The 24,831-nt window shown below is 38.0% G+C and overlaps 1 protein-coding gene across 4 annotated transcripts in view; it reads right to left on the bottom strand.

Annotated features, from left to right (window-relative positions):
- Positions 1-24,831, bottom strand: part of SHROOM2 (shroom family member 2) — a 133,329-nt gene that overhangs the window by 25,965 nt on the left and 82,533 nt on the right. For 3 of the 4 annotated variants that reach the window (XM_026116972.2, XM_064500523.1, XM_064500539.1), the window contains 3 exons: positions 21,322-21,453; positions 13,324-15,970; positions 11,229-11,332 (listed from right to left, as the gene is read on the bottom strand). In XM_026116972.2, coding sequence (XP_025972757.1) covers positions 11,229-11,332; positions 13,324-15,970; positions 21,322-21,453 — 2,883 coding nt within the window. Of the gene's footprint in view, positions 1-11,228; positions 11,333-13,323; positions 15,971-21,321; positions 21,454-23,571; positions 23,688-24,831 lie in introns of those variants that run through there. The other variant, XM_064500529.1, reaches the window with a different exon arrangement.

Consider the following 24,831-nt stretch of genomic DNA (forward strand, 5'->3'; position numbering starts at 1 on the left):
GTCAGTTACGGCTAACACCATAATGCATAAGTCCGCAGCAAAAATCAAATCTCATTAATATTAAATTTCCTGCAACAGCGTAGGGGTGTTTATGCAGATAGGAAAAGCTGGTGGGAAAGGGTGGGGGGAGAGATTTTTCTTAGTTCAGAAAATAAAAGCCTGTCATCTATTCTGCTGCACATCAAATCCAATAATTAAAAAAAAAAAAAAAAAAAGGATTTTTTATGGCTGTGATTTTTACAGCTATGCTCTTACTTGCTTTATCTATGCATGTTCATACTAGCACATGGCATTGCATGCATGGATTTAAAATTACTTCAATGCCCACTTGAGTAAGCCAGTTAATATGTTCTGAACCTAAACACTGAATTCAGTAAGAATATCCCAACAGTATAACAAAACCCATTGTATTAGATAAAGGGCAACCATTTCAAAGACAAAGGCAACACTTTCAAAATACTGCTAACAAGGAAATCGCATTCATGTTAAAAAACAGCTCAAAGAAAAAATGAAAATCTGTTTGTTCAAACGAGATACATTCCAGTTGCCCTCCTTCAATTTTTTTTAACCTCTAGACTTTTACCCTGATATTTTTTGCCGTTTTCTTGTTGCTGTTACTACTGAAAACAGCTGCTTGCAGATAAACAGAAATTCAGTAACAGGAGAGAAGCTAAAAAATGAAACACTTTGTGAGTAATAGCTAGGTCACCTGCTTCAAGCAAGCACCAAAATGAACGTGTAGCTCATCCAAAAAAACAAAACAAAACAAAACAGTAATTTTAATTAGTTAGCATGCACGTGCACACATTTTAATAGCCATCTTTTCACTCAGGAGCTGCACTCACCGTTTGCTTCCAATAGTCACATCCAATTCTCTTATACTGCCAGCTAATACCTCTTGCTGCTGTGGAAAAGGTCTTCATGCGAACCTGCACTCACAGTAACACATTTACCAGGAAAACAACAAGATAAAAAGCTTTTGCACCACCCCTAGCCGAGAGGAACCCCGAGCCTGGCACCCCAAGCCAGAACAACAGCACTGCAGCCTCCCGTTCAGAAAACAAACATTTTTGAAAGGCGCTGCCTTCTAATTCCAGTGTGCATTATGCCAACTGTGAAAACAAAAGCTGCTAAAAACAGCGCGTGTGCATGCACACATGCACACAGAGCATCTTAGCTGGAATTAACTCACATTTTCCCTCTATTCTCCTAAAACACCAGGGAATAGAAGAGTCATTTATGCTAACCAAAATAAAATTCTGCATCAAAAGCACTGTATCCCTCCTAATTTGCTACTGTAGCTTCTGCTGATAGGGACAGAAGAGACAGCGTGTACTCAGAGACCTAGAGAACAAAAGAAATACTGTATGAATTAATACTACAAAATTCTGTTCAGAGCTGACAGCAGCAGATAATTAAGGCTCGTGCATCTAGTTGTTACTCTAATACTTTAACACTAAATACAAGGCAATCTTACCAGGATTTACAGATGTTTACCCATATTCACTGCATACCAGCTTTGCATCCTTGCAAACGTGCCAGCCAGTTTTAAAGCCTCACAGAACTGAATCTGCCTCAACCTCTGTGTCTCATTTACTGTAACACAGAGGATTTTCAAAGCCATGCCTCACAACAGCTGGCTTGTTTTTGCCTGCTTCCTATGATTGACAAGTTCATACAAGCTCCGTCAACTTTAACCTTGATAAGTGAAGGCTTGGTCTGTATTGTATGTTACATCATCAGAAACTTCTGACCTCAGGGAAAAGATCTCAGAGACTTCAAAGCTCTTCCCTTCCCCCGCGCCCACCCCCTGGTTTTGGTTACAAAAAAGGCGATTTTAAAAGACCTTTAATTTTTTAAGGGTTTTCCTTTCATTTGTGAAGATCACGATTCTAATTTCAGCAACAATTCCACAAGTTTTACATATTTATAACTATTTTCAAAGATCAGAGTGTTATAAGGCTCCTTTCTGAACTACATCCAATTAGCCAAGGCTTTAATTTTAGAAAAGAGTCTTCATCAACAGCCCTGCAGCTTGAATTTTTCTGCCTGCACTGTGTGTACAGGCGTTCTTCTCGCAGAAGATTCTGTGGGGAAAGAACTAAATGCTTTCATGCTGCACGAGCATATTATCACCCCCACGCTCCAGCTTTAGCAACTAAATGCACCACAGCCTTTGTCAGAGCGAAACTTGAGGTCCTTTCAATTTATCCAGAAGAACACATTAAAGCCCTGATGTAGAAACTGTGGATAAGACTTCCATTTATTTTAAAGATCATTTTAAAAGATGACCGCTTGAAGAGGAAAACATTCTTATTTAAACTGCACACAAAATCACATATGGTGGTTTGATATTTCAATACAGTGCTAATATACAATTAATCCCCGCCTCCTGTTTCTTCTTCTTTTTTTTAATGTTTTCATCTCTCCCAAAGCTGTCTATTTGATTTCAAGATAGAGAGATAATGACTTCAGGAACACTCATTTTATCTTTATTGTTTACATAATGCAATGCAACTGATTAACAGACTATAACAAGTCTGGTTGTCCTACACACAAATGGAAGTTATGGCTGTTACATGACTGTTTAGCACAAAACTTTACTCAAATTTACTGGTATAAACAGTCTCCTATGTGATAATAAATCATAATGCATGTTCCCTAAGGGCTTATAGCACAAGGTGAACACTTTATGGGCTAGCTTATAGGAGGAGAACACGGTTAAGTCACTCTGTATGTAGGAATTCATGAACTGCCACACTGAAGTGACAAATCGGTTACCTATTTCCAAAAATGCTTTGCACCAAATAATTTAGGAGGAAATAAAATCCATGATATGTCAGCATATGATGCTTTATGAGTATAGCCACTGGAGGCTACCTTATCATATCTCTAATTTCCCTACTCAAATTTATTCCCTACTCAAACAAAACATGCCACAAGAAGGTATTTGGATGTTAAGTGATGCAACTAAAAATTCAATCTTGTTGAAGTAGTAGTTTCGATAGCTCTCCTGCTAATCTTCCTTCCAGGGAAAGCAGCAAAAACAGACCAGAACGACGACCACAAAAAGAACTAAAGCATACAAAGTGATCTCTGTCTCAATCACCACAAACTTTCTGGTATGTCATTCCCCCCCCTCCACCATTTTAATAACTTTAGAATCACGCCTAGGACTTCTCCCAAGTGCTAACACTTAGTAAGACTCACTTTGGGGGGCAACGCAGAAGGGAGGCAAGACACCAACTTTTCTTAAGAAGATACTATCTTCTGACATTTCCTTTTTCAGACCAGTGCAGCCTTGCACACCCTAGCTGCTGCTGCTCCTGCGTGTACAGCGGAGAACAGATGTGCCAGCAGCAATTGAATGAAAGGAACTAAAGGAACTTCACCCACTAACAAGGAGCTGGAAGCAGAAAAAAGGGGACATGTGAGATGGGGCAGCTACCATCAAGTTTAGAAACAGAGATTCAAAATTCCCCTAAGAGGGAGGCAGAGGGAAAAGCCGCACTTTAAGGGGTGTGGGCAATGAGCAAACTGGATTAGGATGGGGTAGAACCAGGGCTACATTACTGTAATGTATTGCAAACCAAGTGCAGGCTTTGGAGACAGTCCAACACTCATTTAATCAGATCCAACAGCTGCTCTGCAAGTCAAAACAGAGCATCAGAACAACCTGTAGGAAGTGCACCTGACAGGTGCTGGGCTGATTACTCCTAGGAGAATTAAGAACAGGAAGGCAATGCGAGTAGGCTGCAAGGCTGGGAAAAGAAAGTCTGTCTGGATTGCAGGACTAACCTGTTGTGTAACATGGAAAGAAAGGAAGGATACATCTTTTAGAAGAGTGTGAGAGGAGGAAAAGAGGAAGCAAGAAGTACCAGTGGTGGGAAGCAGGTTTATTAGCCCACTCACTTGGCTATAACCAACCCTAGATCACAAAATAAGGGATCTCAGGAAGGCATTTGGGATGGTCCTGAAGAACCAGGCATCTGTTAGCCCAAGCAGCTGAAAATTTTAAAATGGACAACACAAGGAAGAAAAAGACTACAATTTATCATGTAACTCTCGACTTGATACTGAGCTATACATGCAATCTGGTTCAAAACTTTACCACTGAAGAGCTACCTTGCGCCAGTGACCATATGTAATTAGATTAATCATTCCTGAGCGAGCGAGAATCCACACTGCAGTATTTAATTTTGAAAAGGGCATCTATATATATAACAGGAATATTTTTAAACAGAACAGCCAAGAGATGTAACAGTAAGAGATAGTATGGGGCTGAAGATACAATATTTGAAACTCAGAGCACCTACCAAAAAGACAGAAAGAGAAAACCAAAGAACTAATCTCACTGGATTACATAGTAATTAAAATGGCATCTGTCAGAGAACTAAAGCCGCACCCGAACAAGGAAAACACAGAACTACTCTAGCAAAACGGATGTATAAACACAGTAAGGTATGTTTAAAAAAAAAAAAATTGAGGAACAACTTCTTAAAGACTAAAAGAAAAAAAAAAGCTTTTTCAAACATATCAGTAGCAGGATGTCTGCCAGATAGATTACAGGGCCAAAACTACAATAGTAAAAGTACAAAGAAAATAATGCCATAGCAGAAAATCTACATAATCCCATCTCATTCTTTGCTCATGTGTGAGCAAAGAACAGCCTATACCAGAATTATACTGAATTTGGGATGTACCAAAGGAGGCTATCCACAGTTACGGGGGTAGTCATGAGTTACCACGACTAGATGATGATCACCTGAAACTCGCACATGAACTTGATGGAATAGTAGCTGTGATGCTTCTGATACTTGGGCACTCCTAAGCAAAAGTGACATATGCAATATTTTGGGGGGTTAGGGTGTGGAGGACAGCAAAAGAAAGAAATATTCATTGTGTATCTGGAGAACTTCAGGCCAATAAGCCTAACAGCTAAATTAAGCAGCAGGCAGAAGTTATATGAAAAGATTCAGTAGATGCATTCACTAGCATTTTTAAAATGACAAAGTATCAACCAGGTTTGTGTAGAGAGAAATGTGTCTCAGACACATTACTATTCTTAGAAACAGTCACTATACATGTAGACAATAATGATCTGGATGACAGAGTCTACTTGGATTTCTAAAAGGTTCTCAAAATATTACCTCACCAAAGGCTCTTAAAAAATTTAACTACCATGAGATGAAGTCCTCCCTTGCATTATCACATGACTAATAGAACTGGTTTCTGGATGGTTTAGAAAAGGGGTGAAAAGGTGGCAAAAGCTGCTGATGAGAGAAAAGTATTCAGAGTAATAAACACGCAAGCCAGCTGCCAAGGCTATCCTATTACTGAGTGAATGGGCAATAAAACAGATGAAATTCAGTTTTAATAAATGGAGAATAACACACAGGACAGTTTTTCCTGTACCTCAACAACAAGTACAATGATGTATAACTGAAATTACTACTACTCAGCAAGGAAAACTTGGATTTCACAGATAGTTCTATGAAAATATCCTCTCTGTACTCAACAATAATCAAAAAAGAAAAAAAGTCAAGATAAAGAAAACATGTTACCTTATGAATCCATAGTACACCCTAACGTTGTATACTCCGCACAGTTCTCCCACTACTTCAAAAGGGATGTAGAAGAACATGAAAAGATACAGAAGAGGATGATAAGGATGGGCAAAGCCATACAATAACTTTCACAGGGGAGAAACATCCCTGCAAAAGAGGTGCTTTACCTCACAACACACTATCGAGCTGTAGAACACGTCACCACAGAAAGCTACGGATCAAAAAGCAGTTAGATACTGTTCCTGACAGAAAAATCCATCAAGGGCTTTGCATCCACAAGATACTTAGGACATCGCCTAGCTACGGATCTCCAGAAGTTCAACAAGTATACCCAAAAGTAAGGATACATGCTTGCCTTGTTTTTATTTTCTCCAAGCATCTGTTACTGCTCAGTCAGAGAAAGAAAACTGGATCAGGTAGACCTTTGGCCTGCCCTGCTATGACTATTAAAAGAATCAAATTCCATTAGCTGCCTTCATACATCAGTAATTCCAGGTTATTACATCTCAAAGTGTGACAGTTATTTAGCTATCATTTGTCAATCAAATACAGTTAAAAACACTGGAAAGAGATACTGGTTCATGGCAATGCAACATTACTAATAATTACATGTATTTACAGAAATCTAAGGAAGATTAAAGTACTGGTGGGATTTCAGATACACGAATGTATGCTGCTGGAGTTCTCTCCTTCATTACCTCTTTAGGCTTGAGAAGTGTCACCTGAGTGTTTTTTCAGTTTCAGAAAAAGCACATGCTTTAAAGCAACCCAAGACTGTACTGGATCATTTATTAGTCCATACTATATATGATGGAAGAATATAATTGGCGAAAAGGTGGTCTGACAAATTCATTAATAATCCATATCTTATTGATAAAGAAGTGCTAATGCAAATAGGAAGGGCTTCAGGAGCTCCCATTCATTAAGTCCTTGTCAATAGCTGAGCGCCTGTGAGGATAAGCATGTTGACTCTCCCCCACTTCTTCCAGATGACAAAGAATAGCTGCTACTCAACACCACAACCTTCCTGGTAGGTACAAAGGGTAATTTTTTTTTTTTTTTTTTTTTTTGACACTATGCAAGGAAGTATTTTTACATCTAAATTTGTTACTGTTAGGAACTTGCATTTCTGAAGCATTACTTCAATCACACAGTCAGTTGTGTGAAAAGCATGTTTTCTTTTTCCTTTAACTGCATTGTTAATCTCCCTCAAAAAGAGCACTTAAACCTTTATGACATTCCTTATTCTATTTTAATTAATTAAAAAGGAGGACACTTTGCTTTATAAGTTCTTGAACAAAATGAGGATATGGAGAGCAAGAGAAATTGTTAGTCCACTGCATCCTAGATAAAAAAAAGTAATTGTGCACATTTTATAATTTGCTTGCTACAAATTATTGCTTGTTAGGTAATTCTATACTCAGCAAACTGATAGCTTTCTTTGGAAGCGTTTGTGTGGAAAATGACAACAGCTGTAGGTAAAGTGTGAAACAGAGAACTTGGATCTCTTTTGCACCATAAAACACTGAAGTTTGTTAATACATGTATGAAACGTTTGCCAAAGTGATTCTTCATGGACTTGTAAGGAAGCCGTTGCTCACAATCATACTATTTCTTCCACAGGAAAGGAGAGGAGGGTGAAAAAATTTTGCTTATACAGGACATCAGAGCTATACACCCCTGCAATGACTGAGGCACACTCTCCTGCAATATTCATCCAGTAAAAACTTCCCAGTTTGATTCTAACAGTCTATATATTGTAAATATGGATTTTAAACTTTTATTCTTTATGTGAAACAATGCCTGCAAGTAGAGTTCTGCTTAACTGTTTAAGTAAATGGCCCGTTTGCTATATATAAAGAGAAAGCCTGCTTCCAGTCTTCTTGCATTTCAATACCTAAAGTTCCACTGTATATTGCTACTGTAATAGTTTTTGACAGCACAGGAAAAAAAAATCTAATGCAAAATTTAAAATAGGGGAGTTATGAAAAAATGGGTAACTCCTGCGAATATTTACAATGTCTCATAAATCATCATTTCTCTCTGTAAACACGAGTTTACATGAGAAACCAGATTTGTCCAAGCACGTCATGTGTTCTTTTTAATTCTGCTAATTGGCCCTTATAGCTATATAGCCCTAACCCTTATAAAGGGCACAGAGTAGAGCAAGCTTAGAGGAATAATTATGACAGCATACCATAAACCTATAAAAATGAATGAAGCATCACCCATTTGTAAATTCTCTTCTGTCTGATTAAATTCAGAAGACATAAGATTACTCACATTCCCATGCTGAAGATCCTTCTTCACACAATTATTTGCTATTGCACTGTCTGATCAATGTGGAGACAAACTTTTGAAAAAGCAGGTTCCTTATGAGGTGTCTAGTAATGAATTCATTAAACTTTTCTGTAGGCTCCTGTTTCCTTATGGTAGCTCATCACAGATTTTGGTCTTGCCCTTCTTGAATATTAAACTTGGGAATTTAGGTCAGCTTAGGCATCACAAACTATTTTTTTTAATTCTATTTTCATATGATAAAGGTTGCTCCTCTCTCTTCAAGAGCCCAGGTAGCAGCAACTGCTAAGGCATGAAAGGTCTAATAGAAATGGTTTATGGTATTTAATTAAAGTTGAGTCATGCTGTGATCCTATACTTGACATGGATATAGCCCTGTACTTACCCCTTAAATGTTGAAAAGATTTTCTGCTAACTTATCTCATAAATCTCTCTTCAGTTTCTGAAATTATGTAATTTATATAGACATTGCAGAAACAAACTAATAGAAAGATACAAGTCAAATGTTCTTAGAAAGTAAATAAAAGCAACGGCTGTGAACTTCTCAAGATCATAAAACACTGTTCTTTTGATGCAAACTGACGTATGTATGCCGTGTTATCTTAACAGGAAGCCACAGACTACAGGTCAGATTACGCATTTACATCTTTAACCTTTTGAAGGGCTATAGCCATATAGAAAGCATGGAGACTTCTACAGGGAAGTTAATTGTATAACCAACATTTGGCGTACACAGAAAAAGACACCTATGTGAAGGAGAGTCAGATTTTACAACTGTCAAAAGCTACAAAGTAGAAAAATTCTTCTTGCTTGCCAAATTTTGGTAATTAATTTGAAACAGAAATCGGTAGTATCATTTAAAAAAACCACAAAACCAAAAACCAACTGTTTCATGAATCTGCAGAACCACATAAAATAAAAGCAGTCCTAAAGCTAAGCCTTTGGAAACCTATCAAGCCTCAGTATAAAAAAAGTAATACTCAGCTCACGTCAGATGACTGTTTGCATGCCTGTAAGTTTATAACAAGAGTGGTTCTTGAATGAGATTTAATAAATAAATAAATAAATAAATAAAGCTAATTTGGGTTTTGCAATTATGTGCTAAAAAGAAAAAAGCAACAAAAACACTGTAGCAAAATGAACAAAAAAAACAGGAGAAACAATTTGCTAGTAATTTTTTTTAATGCTCCACCCCTTTTTCATTCTAAATTCAACACATTAAAAAGACTCATATTTCTCCTGAAAATAAACAGGGTAATTGTACTTATAAATATTCACAGTTTATTTAAAAACCAAATTATTCGGTATTTGGGAACAATGGGAGGGAGGTCACAGACATCCTGTAGCACTGATAGACTTTAACCTACAGAATGTTTGCATCCATGCATCAGTCTCCAAAACCGCGGCTATCGGCTTGGGTCACCTTATAGGTAAGCCACAAAAACAGTGAAAGGCTGGTCCTCTGTACAGCATTGTTGCACTGTCATTGGTAATACAAAGGCAACCATAGCACACAGCACTCAGTAACACAAAGCAAGGGCCGTTAGCAATATAATCCAAAATAAAATTTTGAAGGAAATTATTAAATACATGCAAGGAGGATGTTAGGTTTGGTCATTATTCATGTACTTGAATATATTACAGATTAGATAGATTTAGCAAAAGCTATTTGCAAATTGCTAGCTTTTAAAAGTAGGAAACTAAATGCCTTTACAGCAGCTCAAAAATTATAAAATTAATTGATATCACAATGCGTCCAGTTCCTTTTCATTATGGAAATGCCATCTTAATAAAAGAACACATAGTACAGCCATTCATCATCACACAGTGGCAGTTCACAACACAGGAATTAAATGCCCAAATGACAGTTTTGTTTTGTTTTGTTTTTAAATACAGAAGGCACAAACCCTCCTCTGCATAACACAAAGGGCTACGGGAAAGATTGTGAAAGAGACCATTTTACAAAACCTCTTGTTATGAGGTGGTATGGCCAAGTATTACATCTGAAATAGTATGTGAAAATAGGCTTCAGCTTTTTTTTTTTTTTTAAAAAAGTTATTACAGCTGGTGCCCAGTCATGTGATTTTCATGGATTCCGCAATCATAAAGCAAGAATTGTGCTGCACAAACACTGTTAAAATGCTGGCGTAGGTGTATTATTCACATGCTTTTGTGACTAGGGTTCAGCAATGCTGGATGGAAATCATTTTACTTGTACAGAGATGCTGTCTGCTCCAGGCTTATTGTGCTGCTTCCTCCCCCCCCCCCCAATCTCTCCTCCACACGCGTATGTGCACGCGCACGCGCGCACACACACACAGACACTCATGTGCTATTCATTTTGAAATCACTGTATAGGAAGTACAAAGGGCTACAAAGAATTAGAAAAACAGCAGATGGTCTCTTCAGCCGGGCAATGCAAAATAATGCAAAATGCAACTTTATAAAAATACAAATAAAAGTATTTTTTTTACAAGCTTTTATGGACATGAAGAACACTTGTAAGTGGTGTTAATCTGTCAAGGGGAGAACTAGCAAACAAAATTAAGGAAAAGCAGCAGAAATTATTTCTCCCACATATGTGTTTCTTCTGTTATAAAAAATGAGATATAAAACCTGATGATAGCAGTATGCGCACAATATGAATTCAGCTGCCACACGTAATTTAAGCAGCCACAGTATCAGCAATGACGGAAATCACTGGTTACGTTACGACGATTCCGACAAACTCCTGGCCAGTACGAGGGCACCTTTTATGCCAGACATTCAAGGATTTTAACTACACTGTGCATACAACAGTCACTACATTGGAAGAGGGTCTAAAAGAATTGTACAGTTCAATTAAAGCATGAATTAATAAAGAAGAGTAGAGCTGACTGAATGGAAAAACAACTTTTGGTGGTTTCTTTTCACGTGTTGCATTTTGTAAAGGCGTAAGTACAGAAAAGTCCAATTTACAGTGCTACTGTGTTCCAGTAACAAACAGTCTTTGCCAAGTATAATACTGGAAGACTCTTTTGGGAAACCTCAAGCATTTTTCTCCAAAATACCCGTAACTGATAAATATAAAAAAACCTCAACCTTCTTATGCTCACTAATAAGAATCATCTGTCATTTAAAAATTAATACACTCAACACTTGACAGTTTTTCAAGCTCACCATAGAGTCCCAAAAATTTCAGCCCCAACATTAATTATACCATGCACACTGAAGAAAGTACATGGGGAAAAGGTGAGAAACAAAGGCAAAAAGGCATTGCAAAAACTCTGAAATCGACTTATTTCACCTTCCAGTTCAGGTCAGGAAAAGACCAAATCATAGGAGTCATCATAAAAGCAAAGCCAGAAATTAAGAAATACTTACCTTACTGTACAGTTCCTTTCATCCAGATTGTTAATTTTGGAGAAAATATGCTCCCCATCTTCCTTTAAATCCTCTGCTTGCCTTCTTACTTCAACTGAGACTTCCTACAAGTGGTTTATAGCACAAGTAAGACACCAAGTCATCATGTTTCAGACTCCTGAAAAATCTATGATTATGGAACCTCTTATTTGTGGGTTTGCTCTGTTTGAATATACATGAAGTCAACATCATAGCATGTCCTAAGCTTGTTCAGTTTTAAGTGGTATATAGTATGCTATGTGACCTCTTGCACAGCACTACAGACCTGGCAGTACTCAAGTTACTAGTTTAGTTTGCTGAACTACAGAAGTGTTTAACATTTATAAAGCTCTGCAACTTCCATTTGGCAAAGACAAAGATACAGCAAAGAACTTACTGGACTTGTTCACATTTTAGAACAGGCAAGTATACACCAGCTTTTGAATCTCTGAGGGTGTACTTCAGTTTCTTAGTAAAACATACAACATTGCTGTTCCAGAATTTTATCAACTCACTATCTTCAAACAACCGCACCCAAAGCACAGCTTTGCATTACAAACCCTGAACCTACAGGAAATTTAATTGCACATTAGTACTGAAATCATCTGAATTACATATGCGAAACATCACCTTTATTTACTTCAGACTCTTGCAAGCATCTTCAAAAGCACTTATCACCATATTTTCCAGGTGCCTAAACAGGTGTCATCTTTTTGCCCCAGGAGGACTATACTGAACTTAAAGGCACTGACTAATATGCCAGAAATGCATACATGGAATACATTTTATGATGGCTTTTCTGCTGGATAGACAATTATTTAATAATTTACCTATTTTAATTTTCAAAATAACTTCCAGATGAACCTTTTCCGTTCTTGGAATCTCTACCCTAGCAAGTTATCCACATAGTTAAGTCTGCATGTATGGTTCAAAAAGAAACTTTTGCAAAACTTAAAGAAACGAACTTTAAGAAAACAAGTTCACAGCTTTTAGTGATCAACCTATTTTTCTCTCTTTTTAAGCTATTCTCATTCTACTCCTGGTATATACTCAAACAAACATCTATATGTGCTGTGCATGTGTAAGCATGAATGCAATATTTTTAACAAGAGGGGGAAGAAAAAGCAAAAAACTACTACACCACTGCAGTACCTCAATTTTTTCTCGAAGTCAGCTTTTACATATGCAGAAGGTGAAGTTCAACCCAGGCTGAATATTCTACAACTCCTACATATCAGGCAATCTTGTAGCAGCTTGAACATCATCTTTTAAACAAAGAGCTTGTAAGACTTGGTCTCTCTGTTTACTTCCCCTGCCACCTGCCAACCGTTCCCCAGCCCTGTTCAGTTAAAAATTAACTTAATATTTACTTCTAAGTTGAACAGACTTTTGGCATCTCTCTGAAGAATAGATTTATATTTTTAAATCAAGCAAACAGACATAAAATAAAACACTAAGACGTTTCCTTTGTTTTTGTAGAGTAACCCTAGCATTAATGGGCATTTTTTTTTAATCTCTAAACTTTCGCCAACATGTGTTTTGTCACATTTAGCTTTCAGATCAAACAAGCTTAGAAAAAAAGAGGAAATAGATGGAAAATGATTAGATCATCAACAAAATTGGATAAAAGTAGGTATTATTTCCCCTTGGAACATTTTTCTTCAGAGTTCCACGGAACAACTGTAAGACAAAATGGGGAAGGGGGGAGGCAGGGACACCAATGAAGAAGTACTTTGGGTGAAGATTGCTTTGATCCTCCTGCATCTCTACTGTAAAATAGACAATATCATGAAATCAATCTTTTTTTTTTCTTCCAACTGGCTACAATAGACAAGAAATTACTTATCCAATTGCTCTTTCTTGCACACTAAATTCCCATGCAACACAAACTTAAATCTTTCTTATTCTACTCATGAGAGCGACCTATAACAATTTTTCCAACACTGACAAAAGGCAAACACTGCATTACATGCATTCCCAGACTAAAAATTTTTATAAAAATTATCTCGTTTCCTCTCCACCACTCTCCTGTCCCTGTCTTGGGCAATTTAAAAGATAATGAAAAACTGTCTTGTACCTGTTTGTAGAAATCAGTAGAAGGGGATGATCTAGATCTCTCGTGGGTGTATTGGGGTTTCTCATGCTGTTCATGGCCTGCATCAAGGATATTATCTGCTGAATGGTATCTTCCTGAACTCCTTGCCTCTAAAGGTTTCCGCTGCTCTTTCCATGATGCCTGATACTCTGCAAAAGTCCCTAGACGCTGTGGCTGTTCAGATTTCATTATTCTGTCAGAAGCCTTATTGCCACTACTGTGGTGGATGTTATCTTTTGAAGCTTGTGCAGTTTCAAGTCCAACAGAGGCTGCCCGACCCCTTCTCTCATACCATGACTCCTCTCCCTCTGGTCCACTGTGAGCTTTTCTATCAGGCCTCTCAGGCTGTCCTTCTGGTAGACTGTGGGGAGCTTGTTTCTGTGCAGACTTTCTATATGTAGGCTTACTTGTTTCTTCAAAAAATTTCCATCTGTCTGCAAACGATCCCAGGGCTTCCTCAGACGTGTTTGGACAGCAGCGAGGATGGCATTCATCTGTCGACATCCCAACTTCATTCATCTTCTCTGGTTCAGAGTAAGACTTCAGTTTTTGTTCCGTTGTGAACCTCTTCCTGGCTCCGATGCGGGAAACATGATGAGTGCTGCTCCCTGTAGAGTTCGGTTTAGCTTGTGTAGCCTCAAGGAATCCAGACACATCTTCAGAAACCAAACGCAATAATGAAGAGTTATAACTACTAGTTTTCCGTTCTGGTGACCTGGGCAGATATTCAGCAGGGCTAGGCTCCAAGTCCCGCCGTTTGAAGGAAGTTGCCCGCAGAACCCTGGCCTGTGCTTCCTTAAGGTGATCTTTGTAGGTGCTAGTAAAATTAGTCTCTGGGGAGGTGTTTACATTTTCTGCTGAATCTGGCTTCCAGTTTTCATTGTACTCCTCTGTTTCAGATGACCCTATTAGAGTAGCAGTGCTTTTACTTTTCTGTAGCTTTGCTCTTCTCATTTGGATCTCATTTCTCAGGGTTGTTGCAAAACGATCACTCCTTCGTGCCTGTTTAGTCAAGTGAGTGTCAAATGGGGGCTGCCGCTCTGTTACAATTTCTGGACTGTTGTCAGACTGTTTTTTCCCTTCCTGAGCTAAAGAGTGCAACATTGGGGTCTTCTGAGGGGAAATCTTGCTACTCTCATCTTTTGCCCACCTAAAATCTTTTTGAGCAGCTCTGTTTTCAGTGCTAAGAACACAGCTTTTTAGATACTCCTGTTGACTGTACCTAGTTTCACTTTCCTCAAAGCTGTTCTCAAAGTTTTTCTTTTGTCCAGACTTCCCAGTATGATTAGGTTTTTTAGCCTCTTCTACTACAGTAGACCTAACATCCCCCTCTCTGTCCACTGCGTAATGACCACTGTTCTCACACCCTTCCAGAGAAGGTTCAACAGATTGTTGAGGTAGATAGTATTTTGGTTTTTGGACCATTGTGACAACTGCAGGATTTTCATGAGGTCCAAGAGATGCATCAGCCCTCATTACAGGTTTCCAGCTGTCATCCTTGAGTTGAAGTGGCTTTGAACTTCCCTGAGCAGGCTGTTTTGCTGTCACGCAGTAATAGCGACTCTGTCCAGTGTTGTCCACCTTCTGTTCAGCAGCACTGTTCAAAGAAGAGGAAGTGTTGAGCAGCCTGGCTTGGTCTGGACTGTAGCAATGAAAGTGATCAGCAGGTAACTCCTGAATGCCACTATAGGAGAGAAAATGTTGCTGATCTTTAGGCGAAGCTAAGATTCTTGCATTGTGAAAAAAAGTGCTTTCGTCACTGTACTGGTGCTGGTGGTGGTAACTGTAAGCAGGCTGTGCAAACCGAACATCAGTGCTGGACAAAGATGACTGCAGTTTGTTCACAGCTCCTGTGTTATTGTTGTACCTTTCACCAAAAGAAAAAGTATATTCCATGCTAAGATCAGATTTATAGTTTGAGCTATTGACCCTCCTGTCACATGCTCTGGAAGGCCATCTTTGTTGTTCCACAGTTTCTGAGTTCCAGTCACTTCTGGGCTGAGATCGGTTCAGGGCAGTAAAGTGCTGCATATTGGCACCCTCTGAGTACACAGGGCCATGGGCCTTCTCATGGCCTTTGGTAGCAGCAAAGCTGTCACTACGAAGAGGTGGAGGTGGGGGAGGAGGAGATGAAGACTTCTTCTTATCAGGAACATACCAGACAGGTCCAAAATTAGATCTTCCAGAGCTAGTGAGCTTGATATCAAGGTGATCCTCTATTCTAGGACTTTTGTTGTTCTCGTACTGGATGGGAGCTGGCAAATGTCCTGGTTTGTCCTCTATTTCACTGTTATCATTCAAGAACTGGCCAGACTTGTTTCCATGCTTTGTAGTCTCCCAGTGGCCTACTTTGTATAACATATTCTCTGTTGAAGAAGTGTCTACATTGGACAGAGTGTGGTCAGGGGTGCTCGAACTTGTGGAGAAAGACCCATAGGCTGAATCCCGCTTACTTTGGCTCCCTAGATGATCAATGCTACTGTTAGACTTTGCAGAAGAAAGTCTTCCATATTGGGCTACTTGTGAAGTGTGGTCCCAGCTGTCCATACTTCCCAAAGAGCTGAATTGATCAGAAGTGCGATGTAGACTTGACTGATCCCATGAGTTTGACAGGTCATGAGAAGAGCAGCTATGGTAGGAAAAAAAAAAACAAACAAAATCCAGCATAAATCCACTGCTCAAAAACCTCACACAATGTAATTATATATATGGCTGCCAACTTTACTAATACTGGTAAAATCCATCTACACAGCAGATGTCTCTTATTCAAGACAGACAATCTAATAAAATTGAAAATTTGGAGAGGTAAAGTCTGGGCTTTATCTTTTTACTCTGACAATGATTCAAAGCCTGAAACTTCAGTAACTGTAACACACCTTCCCTTTCCATTATTTCCAATAAGTAATACATATTTATCTCTTTTGAAGGCTCCCCTCTCCCTGTGAAAATTGTTGATTTTGCCAATTTTATTTTTACACATTCAGTTTAAGCTCCATTAGCTCCCTGTTTTCCAGGATGAACACCAACTTCTTTTCCAGGAACCCCCAATTCATCCAACTATTACACTCGTGTACTCACCTGTTCATCTTTTGCAAGCTCACTTCTTGTTTGGCCCATAACGTTACTTCCTTGACTCCTACCTGCTTATCCAAATCTGCCTATTAATATAATATTTTCATTTCTAAATGAAAGACCACTAAAAACCTTTGCCTCACATGCCTCCATTTCAATTCCAAGCCTCTACATATATCTTTCCAACATGGTTTCAAACAACTCTCAGTCTGATGACCTTACAAGAGTGTCATTCAGCTCCATCCAATCCTGCAGCACTGACAGTAAAACTCCAGGAAAACATATAAATGCAATTTCAGCTCTGCATCACCAAAACTGAATTTCTGACCTTTCTTCAGAAATCCTTATCACCACCACTTCTTCCCTGTTGCTCTTTCCCGTAGAGAGATGTCATCTTTGACATTGTACCCTTCTCTGGCTCATTTGTCAATATTTCAAAATTTTGCTGCTTCTGTTGTTTTCCTACTCACAACCAGTTTTGTTTTGTATTTTTTTCTTCTAAAGTTCTTGTCTTTTATATGTTTCACAACATCTACCTCTTGTCAATTTAACACACCGATGCCAAGATGACAGTCTTTGCAATTCCTCTCACCACATCTCCTTGTCTGAACTTCACTGCCAGCCCCTCCTGCTTTTATATACCAAATTCAGCTTCTTGTCCTTGCATGCAAAGCCCCTTGGTAGAAATCCCAGAACTGCTCCACTTCCCTGTAGCTATAATTATACAAAACATCTATCAAACCTTGTTCAGTAAAGAAACCTGTGAAAGCTAGTAACAAAATTAGGTCAGTCCACATCAAAAATACAAAGAGGAGTACAGCCATTCTTTCTGTCAAAAATACTGCAAAAGAAAACTAAACAGGTCCTTGGAATTTACATTTAGTATGAGAATTACAAATTTTCTTATATTACTATTGTCTTTGAAACTTTTTTTAATAAAACATGGTAAAAAACATAATTTATGTGAAGTGAGAGAAAGGGTAATTTGTGTTTACTTTCTAAAAGTAATTTTTAACATGATACATTAGCATTAGCTTCATCTTGTGTGGTATTTTGTTCATTTTTGTATTCTTAGCATTCCAAAACATCTCACTGAATAATTAAAGACATCTTAATTATCTTATTCAGCAGATACGATGGTTCATATAAAAAGTGCCTTGATCATTATTATGATCTTCTTTGTCAATGAAGAATATAAGCCAGGTTTTAGTATGGCATGCTGATTTCTTTATCCTCTCTCTTTGGCGCTAAGATACTTGGCATTGATCAAAGTAAAGATGACACTTGTGCAAGAAGGCCTTCGTTTACAATTTACAAGTCTCACATAGATCTGCTGAAGTCAAATGGGAAGCAGAGATCATCAGCATAAGAGGTCATCAGACTTCTGTTAGGAAATGCTTCACAGAAACCTAGCAGATGCAACAAAAGCTTCAAAGAAAGTTGAAAGCAAGGGAAGTTTCTGATGGTGTAAAGTATGGTCTTCCATAGTCCTTAGCTGTGGGGCAATCCTTCCACAAACCTTGACAAAGAATAGAGTCCAAAAGCTCTGACATAGCCTGGCATTCCGGGATATCCTTGTCTCAATGGCCTTTTTAGAATGGATTCATAAAAGCACCTATACTGACTGTGGAAGTCATGCAGTTGAATTCAAGGAATAATCTACAAATACCTTCCTCAGCCACTTTGGCCAACAAGCATCCCTTCAACCCTTCGGCAAGTGTGTTTGTTTCTGGGTTCTCCCAGAAATGACACCATCTCAACAAATCAGGCCACATTCAGACCACATGGTAATACAGAGCGAAAGCATCTGACCCTAATTTCCCCAAATGCTCAGTTTAAGCAGCCTTCTCAAAGCACACCTGCCATACACCCACACCTGTAAGAGCAGAACAAAGCAAAACAGCTTGCTGGTTTAAATTACATACACAGGGGCAAAACAAAAAAACTGATTGTGAGTTCCTCTTTTACAGCATATCCTAGTGGAAGATAATGTAAGGTCTAAACTTTCAGCAACTTAAGATAGTTCAAATCCACACTTCTCAGAAAAGTATCCCTCAGCCTTAGCCTAAGACTGGCTGGAAAAAAGCCTGCATCCATCTTGGTAAGGCATGACTTCTGTGAAAAAACTAACAGAAGACTCTCAGGCTGTAATGGGAAATTAAGGCACCAAAAGCTTGCAAGATCCGACTCTCTAGCTCTGGCATTCAGAAGTGAGAGAGGCACCCAGGTGTGGCCTCATGCTTCCAAGACAGCTCACAGTTTTTGAATTAAAGCCATGTGATAAAAATACACAGGTAGTGGTGGGTGTGGAAACTAGGACTCCAGGACTATCTTCTCTCTTATCTACAGAAGTAGGGTCTCTTCTGCTCTTTCTTCCTCTAGCTTCATGCATCTTGTCAAAGGCCCAAATTCAGTAGGCAGGCAAAAAAGGTACCCATACCTTAATCTAGCATCTAAGTAGCAAGGGCAGTTTTCAGAGGGTTGTTTTCATGAGCTCTCGCACACACGCATGCACACACAGACACATAAAATCCAGGGATATCCTGAGTGCCCAAGTGCCATGCTTGGAAGAGAGCAAAAATCTCTCTCCCCCAGGTGATACTCCTCATGTTTTAAAACAGTGATTTCATTCTCATACTCACAGAGGGAAGTCAGGCATGTATGTTCCGGAGAGATTTTATACTCTGAATACCCATCTCACAGATGCTTAACTCAAGGAAGGACAAGAAATTCCAGAAATATCCCCTCCTCAGGCTATTTTTATGATTTTCTTACATACCGCCCCTTTCAGCCACTGACCATTGTCAATCCCACTCAGCTTGGTGCTTGACTTAAAGCATATGGTGTTTCTTGTTTTTGTGAATTGCACCTTGAAAAAGCGGAATCTCTGAAGTAGCTCATGTTCTTTTGTGCAGACTGGAAAGCCCAAGTAACTCTGCTTTGCAAGCAAGACCCTGAAAATATCCATATCCTTGGGCTGGCACCCTGGCAGTGCTGTGCTTTCAAGAACTGCAGTCAGAAGTCAGTTTTGCCACAGAAATGGTCTTGGGCAACAGACACAAGGACTGATAAATCTCCCAAGTAAATCATCTCTCAACAGTCAAACTTCCAAGCGGTCAGCACAGGTGGCCAACAGGTTCAGGAACAACAAAGCCCTGGGAACCTTGGTCTTTGACTCTACTGAAGCCACTAAATCTATTAACAGCTTCTGAGAAAACATTATTTTTTTTGTCCCGTTCACTAATACTGATGTTTGTCAGCAGTTGTTTCTATTTCTGATATGGGAAGGTGAGAGGGAGAGAGAATTGCTGTTTTTTATCCCTTTTCCTTCCCCCACCCCCTGAAATTTCCTACCAAAAGTTCATTTGAAACTGGTCTTTAACCAAATTTCAGAAAGAAATCTCATGATTCACCCATTCACATCAGCATCTCGCTACACTCCCAGAAAATCTGTTTTGGCATACCTAACTGTTACAAGGTACAAGGGCAACCACCAGAAAGAATAAAAAGCATATATCAATTTACAGCTCAGTCAAAAGACTTGGTAGACTGAAAGTAGAAGTACTCTTACGTTATCATTGCAACTAAGAACTCTAAAATTTTTAGGAATTTCTGAATTTTGTTTCTTTGTATGAGGTTTCTTACCGTCTTTCATATATATATATAAAAATTCTAATTCAGCCCACCTATATGAAATTTAAATACAAACTGCACAAATCTATTTGAAATGGGAGTAATTATAATTGAGGATTTGGGAAATATAATGTGCTAAAGCCTCTGCTAACGAAGCGCTACAAGATCATTTTAATTAAAAAAAAAAAGACACTTCTGTCTAAAAGTGAACACTCATATGTTATTCAAGGGCAGATTGCAAGTTATTTTAAAAAACAGTACGGAACTTCCAAAGAAATCAAACCATGTAAAAATGATTTATAAATAAAATCTTAGAGCAAGAATGCTCTGTTGTTTTATTTTAAATACCACAATAAATTAACATCAGGAAGTGATGACAGAATATACAGCAATAACTATAGAAAGCACAAGACTACTTTGCAAATTGGGAATGCATTCCAAACCGATTTTTTCTTTAATGCCCAGCATAACTATGTCCCAAAGGGAATTATTTGAGAGAAAAAAATAAAGCAATAAAAAGATTAACTCCCCCTCCTCTCCCCATGAAAATGCTAAAGAATATAAATTACAAGCAGGAAACAAACATAAGCTTGTAATCAGACACATATGGGCATTACCTAAAAGTTCAAAGTTTCACAACTAAAACTGCACGGGTGCCAGCCTTTCTTCCATATGCTGAATGAGACCTAACAAATACTGAAGTGTCTTAAACAAACAGTAAATATCACTGGTCTTATTACCGCTCTACACACGCAAAAACACCACTGTAGTGAAGATCAGATTACAGAAAGGTAGTTTAATTAAGAAAAACAGCAGTACTTTAAAGTCCAACAGGAAAATACTCCGAATCCTTCCTTTAGGCTTTCTAATGAAGTCTGAAACAATACTTTTTGATTTTTTCTCCCTTAGCTATTTTACTTTAAATATGTTAACTTTTATGGTTTCTTTTTGCTTACACATACAAAGATTTAGGATTTTACCAGTGGACATTAAAAGGAAAATGCAGAGCAAGAAATATAACCTTCTGACTGCCTTTAAAACCATTTTCTTACCTTTCAGTCACATGCATATATCACATACTGTTTCTGAAATCCATTCATCCTTATGTCAAAACTTCCAATGCTCCCCTTTTAAGTATTGAAAGGACAGATAATAAGAAAGAAGCACAATACAGTGATTTTGCATTCATGGTTTAAAAGACACTAAACAACACGACCTACATTATTATTGTCTTGCCGCTGGAGCTTAATGTGTGTAGCTTAAGCAGAGACTCACCTTGCATGATACCGTGAGTGCCATGAAGTGCAGGCATTGGTTGAAGCAACGTGTGACGTGGCTGTCTCAGGTTGACTTTCCGTAAATTTGGTTGCATGCCAGGAGTGAGGCCTGCAGGCTAGGTCATTCCTTCTGAAATGAGAGAGAGAGAGTGTACTGGTTTAATGCAATTAGTTTAGTAAGGTGACATGCAGCATAAAATCTATCAAGGCACAAGTCAAATTAAACTTTGCACAGACAGAATAGGGGCATAACAACTTTAAATTACAGCAAACAGGTCCAATTTTCTACATGCATGCCAATTTTGAAAAGATACCATCATTCCTTTAGAATGCTTGAGATACAGTGAAACAGTAATACTAACCAAGGTTTGTGGGGGGGGTGGATTTTGTCTTTTTTTTTTTTTTTTTAAATAAGACAAGCAAACACAATTTTTTAAGTACCTGAAATGTATACAGAGCTTTAACAGTCCAAAGTACTAATGAGCTTTATGACTCTTTTACAACATAGCAACAGTAAATAAGGCTTCGGTAAGGTTTTATACAGATATATACTATGGGAGGATGTGGGAAGAAAAGGAACAAAGCCATATACATTTCTTCCTACAAGTTAGGAAGAGTGATATAACTAAGAATTCTAACTCCAATCAGGTTCTGCTTCAGCTCTTAATACGTTTAAGACTTCAGGTATGCAGGTTGTTATTATTATTTTTTAAAAGAACACACCTCAAGAGCAGTTCAGCAAAATATCTAAGTCCCTAAATACCTACTTGGATATAGGCTCCAAGCCTACTTGCCCACATAATTGAAGACATCCTTCTTAATGAATACAACAGCAAGTTCTTTGCATCTTACAATCCATTCTGCAAAACCATTTTCCATTTTTCTGCCCCTTCCACCTGTTTAGGAATAACATAGCTTGCACTTCCTTTGAAGAACTTACTGTTTGTAACACCTCTCAACAATTTCAGGAAATAAGTATATTCTTTTTCGCAACGTTATCTACGCATTCTGGAATTAATCTATTTCTATTTCAGCTAACAAATATCTAGCATAGGCCATTTGTCTAGGCTCTCTCAAAATCCATGGGAATAAAGCAGGAACTTCTTGAAGATAATTCATCCCACTCTTCTCTTTGGCTCATCCTGTGAGGATCTAATTAAAAATTAGATTACATATAAAGTAAGACAAATCCCAGTTTCCAAGCCACAGTCTGAACTTATAGGTCCTTGGCTCTTAAGTTATTTATGGACTTATGTATTTATCAAGTTTTTCACAACAAGGTTAAGTAACCTAAGTTACCAAGTCATTCACAAAGCGGAGACAGTGTTCTCTACTTTCTACTTATAATCTAATGGCAGCTCTATATTTTTTTTTAGTCATTCACCCTTTTTTAAATTTGGGCTATCCAATAGCTACTGGATTAAAAAAAAACAAAACTAAAGCTCATTATAAACCAGTACCTTTAAAGCTGGTCAAATTTAACTATACTGCTTTTTGCAGTACAATTAGGAAGATCTGATGAATTCTTTCTAATTTCTTTTCCAAACTCCGCTTGCAGGATTATAAAAGGACAATAATAATTCTACAGAGAAGCTGTAATTTCACTAAGTACTATAGCATCATTGCTGTCACTAAATAAAGAACTAATTGTTTTCATAAACAAAAGCCTTTTCTTCCTAGAATGAGAAGACAGAAAACAGCTAAGCAGAGCATCACTATGTTCTTCCTTGATAGGATATGAAATTTAAAAAAGTGAGTGGAGGAGGAAAAATACTCTCGCTTCAAAGAAGTGCAAAAGATTCTGCTCAGCCATGTGATGTGCACCTCCAGACGGTCCATGCATACTTCAAGGGCCCCAAACTTATATTCAAATATTGAAAAAAAGCAAGCCATTGCTCTGTTGCACAAAACATCACAGGTTGTTCTTTTTCCACTGCTTATTCTAATGCTGCTGCTATCAGCTAGGCAAACCATAAATACCTACTTAGGCAAATTCAATACACCTTCTAGGCATGAATTCAACAAAGACGTTTCTATATTACGAGACAATTACTTTACTAACATGCACCACAAAGGAAACACAAGACTAGAAAACTAGCACAATACAAGTGATGTCTGGAGTATGAGGAAATGAAGGTTAGGGAACAAGGACTTCTGTGATGGTTTGCTAAGGGTTTGGTAAATGATAGGAGGAATTCAACCAGTGAGAAGGAAGAGAAGGGATGCGCTTGTAAAGCCAATACTGTACCTCATGGAACTTCTCAAGATCTTCATAAGATAGTTTCTTGCCCCATGAACATCATTTTCAGATGGCATTTTCTGTGCTACAATATCCACCACCACTTTCATCTTCCTGAGCAGCCAAGCAGGGGGAGGAACAGACTGGACTGAGTTGTGACAAGAGGCAAGACAAGTGGACGAGAACTTACAGGTTCTGTTTCACTTTTTGTTTATGTGGACATATATTTTTCAGAAGAAATTTTAGACATAATAAAATAGTTTCAACAGTTAAAAAATGCTAGTGGGATTCCTGGAGGGTGGAATCAAGTAGACATGTGTCTTCATTGAAGCCTGCAGCATGACTAAGAATTAAGTCACTCTGCATAGTCAACAATTCTTTCCATTGGATTATCAGTTTCTCATCATTTAATAACATTTACTATTTCTTGCACTTGAAGAAATAAATTTTCTATGGTAGATAGCATGAAATAAGTTCCAAAACTCAGTACAAATGGTAAAAGATCTAAAAAGAAAAGATTAAAAAAATTCAGAGACAGAAAACGTTGCAGGCAACTAAAGCTGCTGGAAGCAGAGCATTTATATTCTAATGTAATACCTCTGTATTAATTCTGAGTGACAGAATGAGATCATCTGAACCTACAATCCAGAAAACCTCTAGTGTTAATGGAAGCATTATTAAAAGCATTTCACAGAGAGTGTCTTTCTACCAGCGCTTTTACAAAAGCTGCTAGAAGGAAAAAGCTGATAAGCTTTTGAAGATGTGATACAAAGCGAAAAACAATCTCTATTGACTGTAAGCAATGCATTAGAGTGGTCGCAACAACATGTGTATGTAAATAGTGTAGCAATAAAACAACCTTTCCAACTCAGATTTTCAGAACAAAATCTGTCCTTTTATAGTTACTGTTTGAAAATCATTAAGAAAGATACTCCGAATTTCAGAGGCCATAGTGTTTAGAAATATGGGAACAAAGGTTCAGATTGCTGCAACACCACCACTCATGAGGTTAACTGGACCGAAAAAAAGAAAGTGAAAACATACTTCCTTGACTAAAAAAGAAAAGTAGCTAAATTGTACAAGCAGATTCATCTGTAAATGATAACAAAAATCAGAAAAATACTTGATTAAGTCAAGATGAAAATTCCAGATAATTGGTAAGTTTATTTTCAGCTCATTTTGAGAATGGACATGAATGGATTCAATGTTTCTTGTCAGAATAGCATGTCTCCTTAAATTTCAGGTGCCTGCATCAGAACTAAATTGAAG

Source organism: Dromaius novaehollandiae, chromosome 1 (assembly GCF_036370855.1).
Source record: "Dromaius novaehollandiae isolate bDroNov1 chromosome 1, bDroNov1.hap1, whole genome shotgun sequence".
NCBI classification, from domain to species: Eukaryota; Metazoa; Chordata; class Aves; order Casuariiformes; family Dromaiidae; genus Dromaius; species Dromaius novaehollandiae.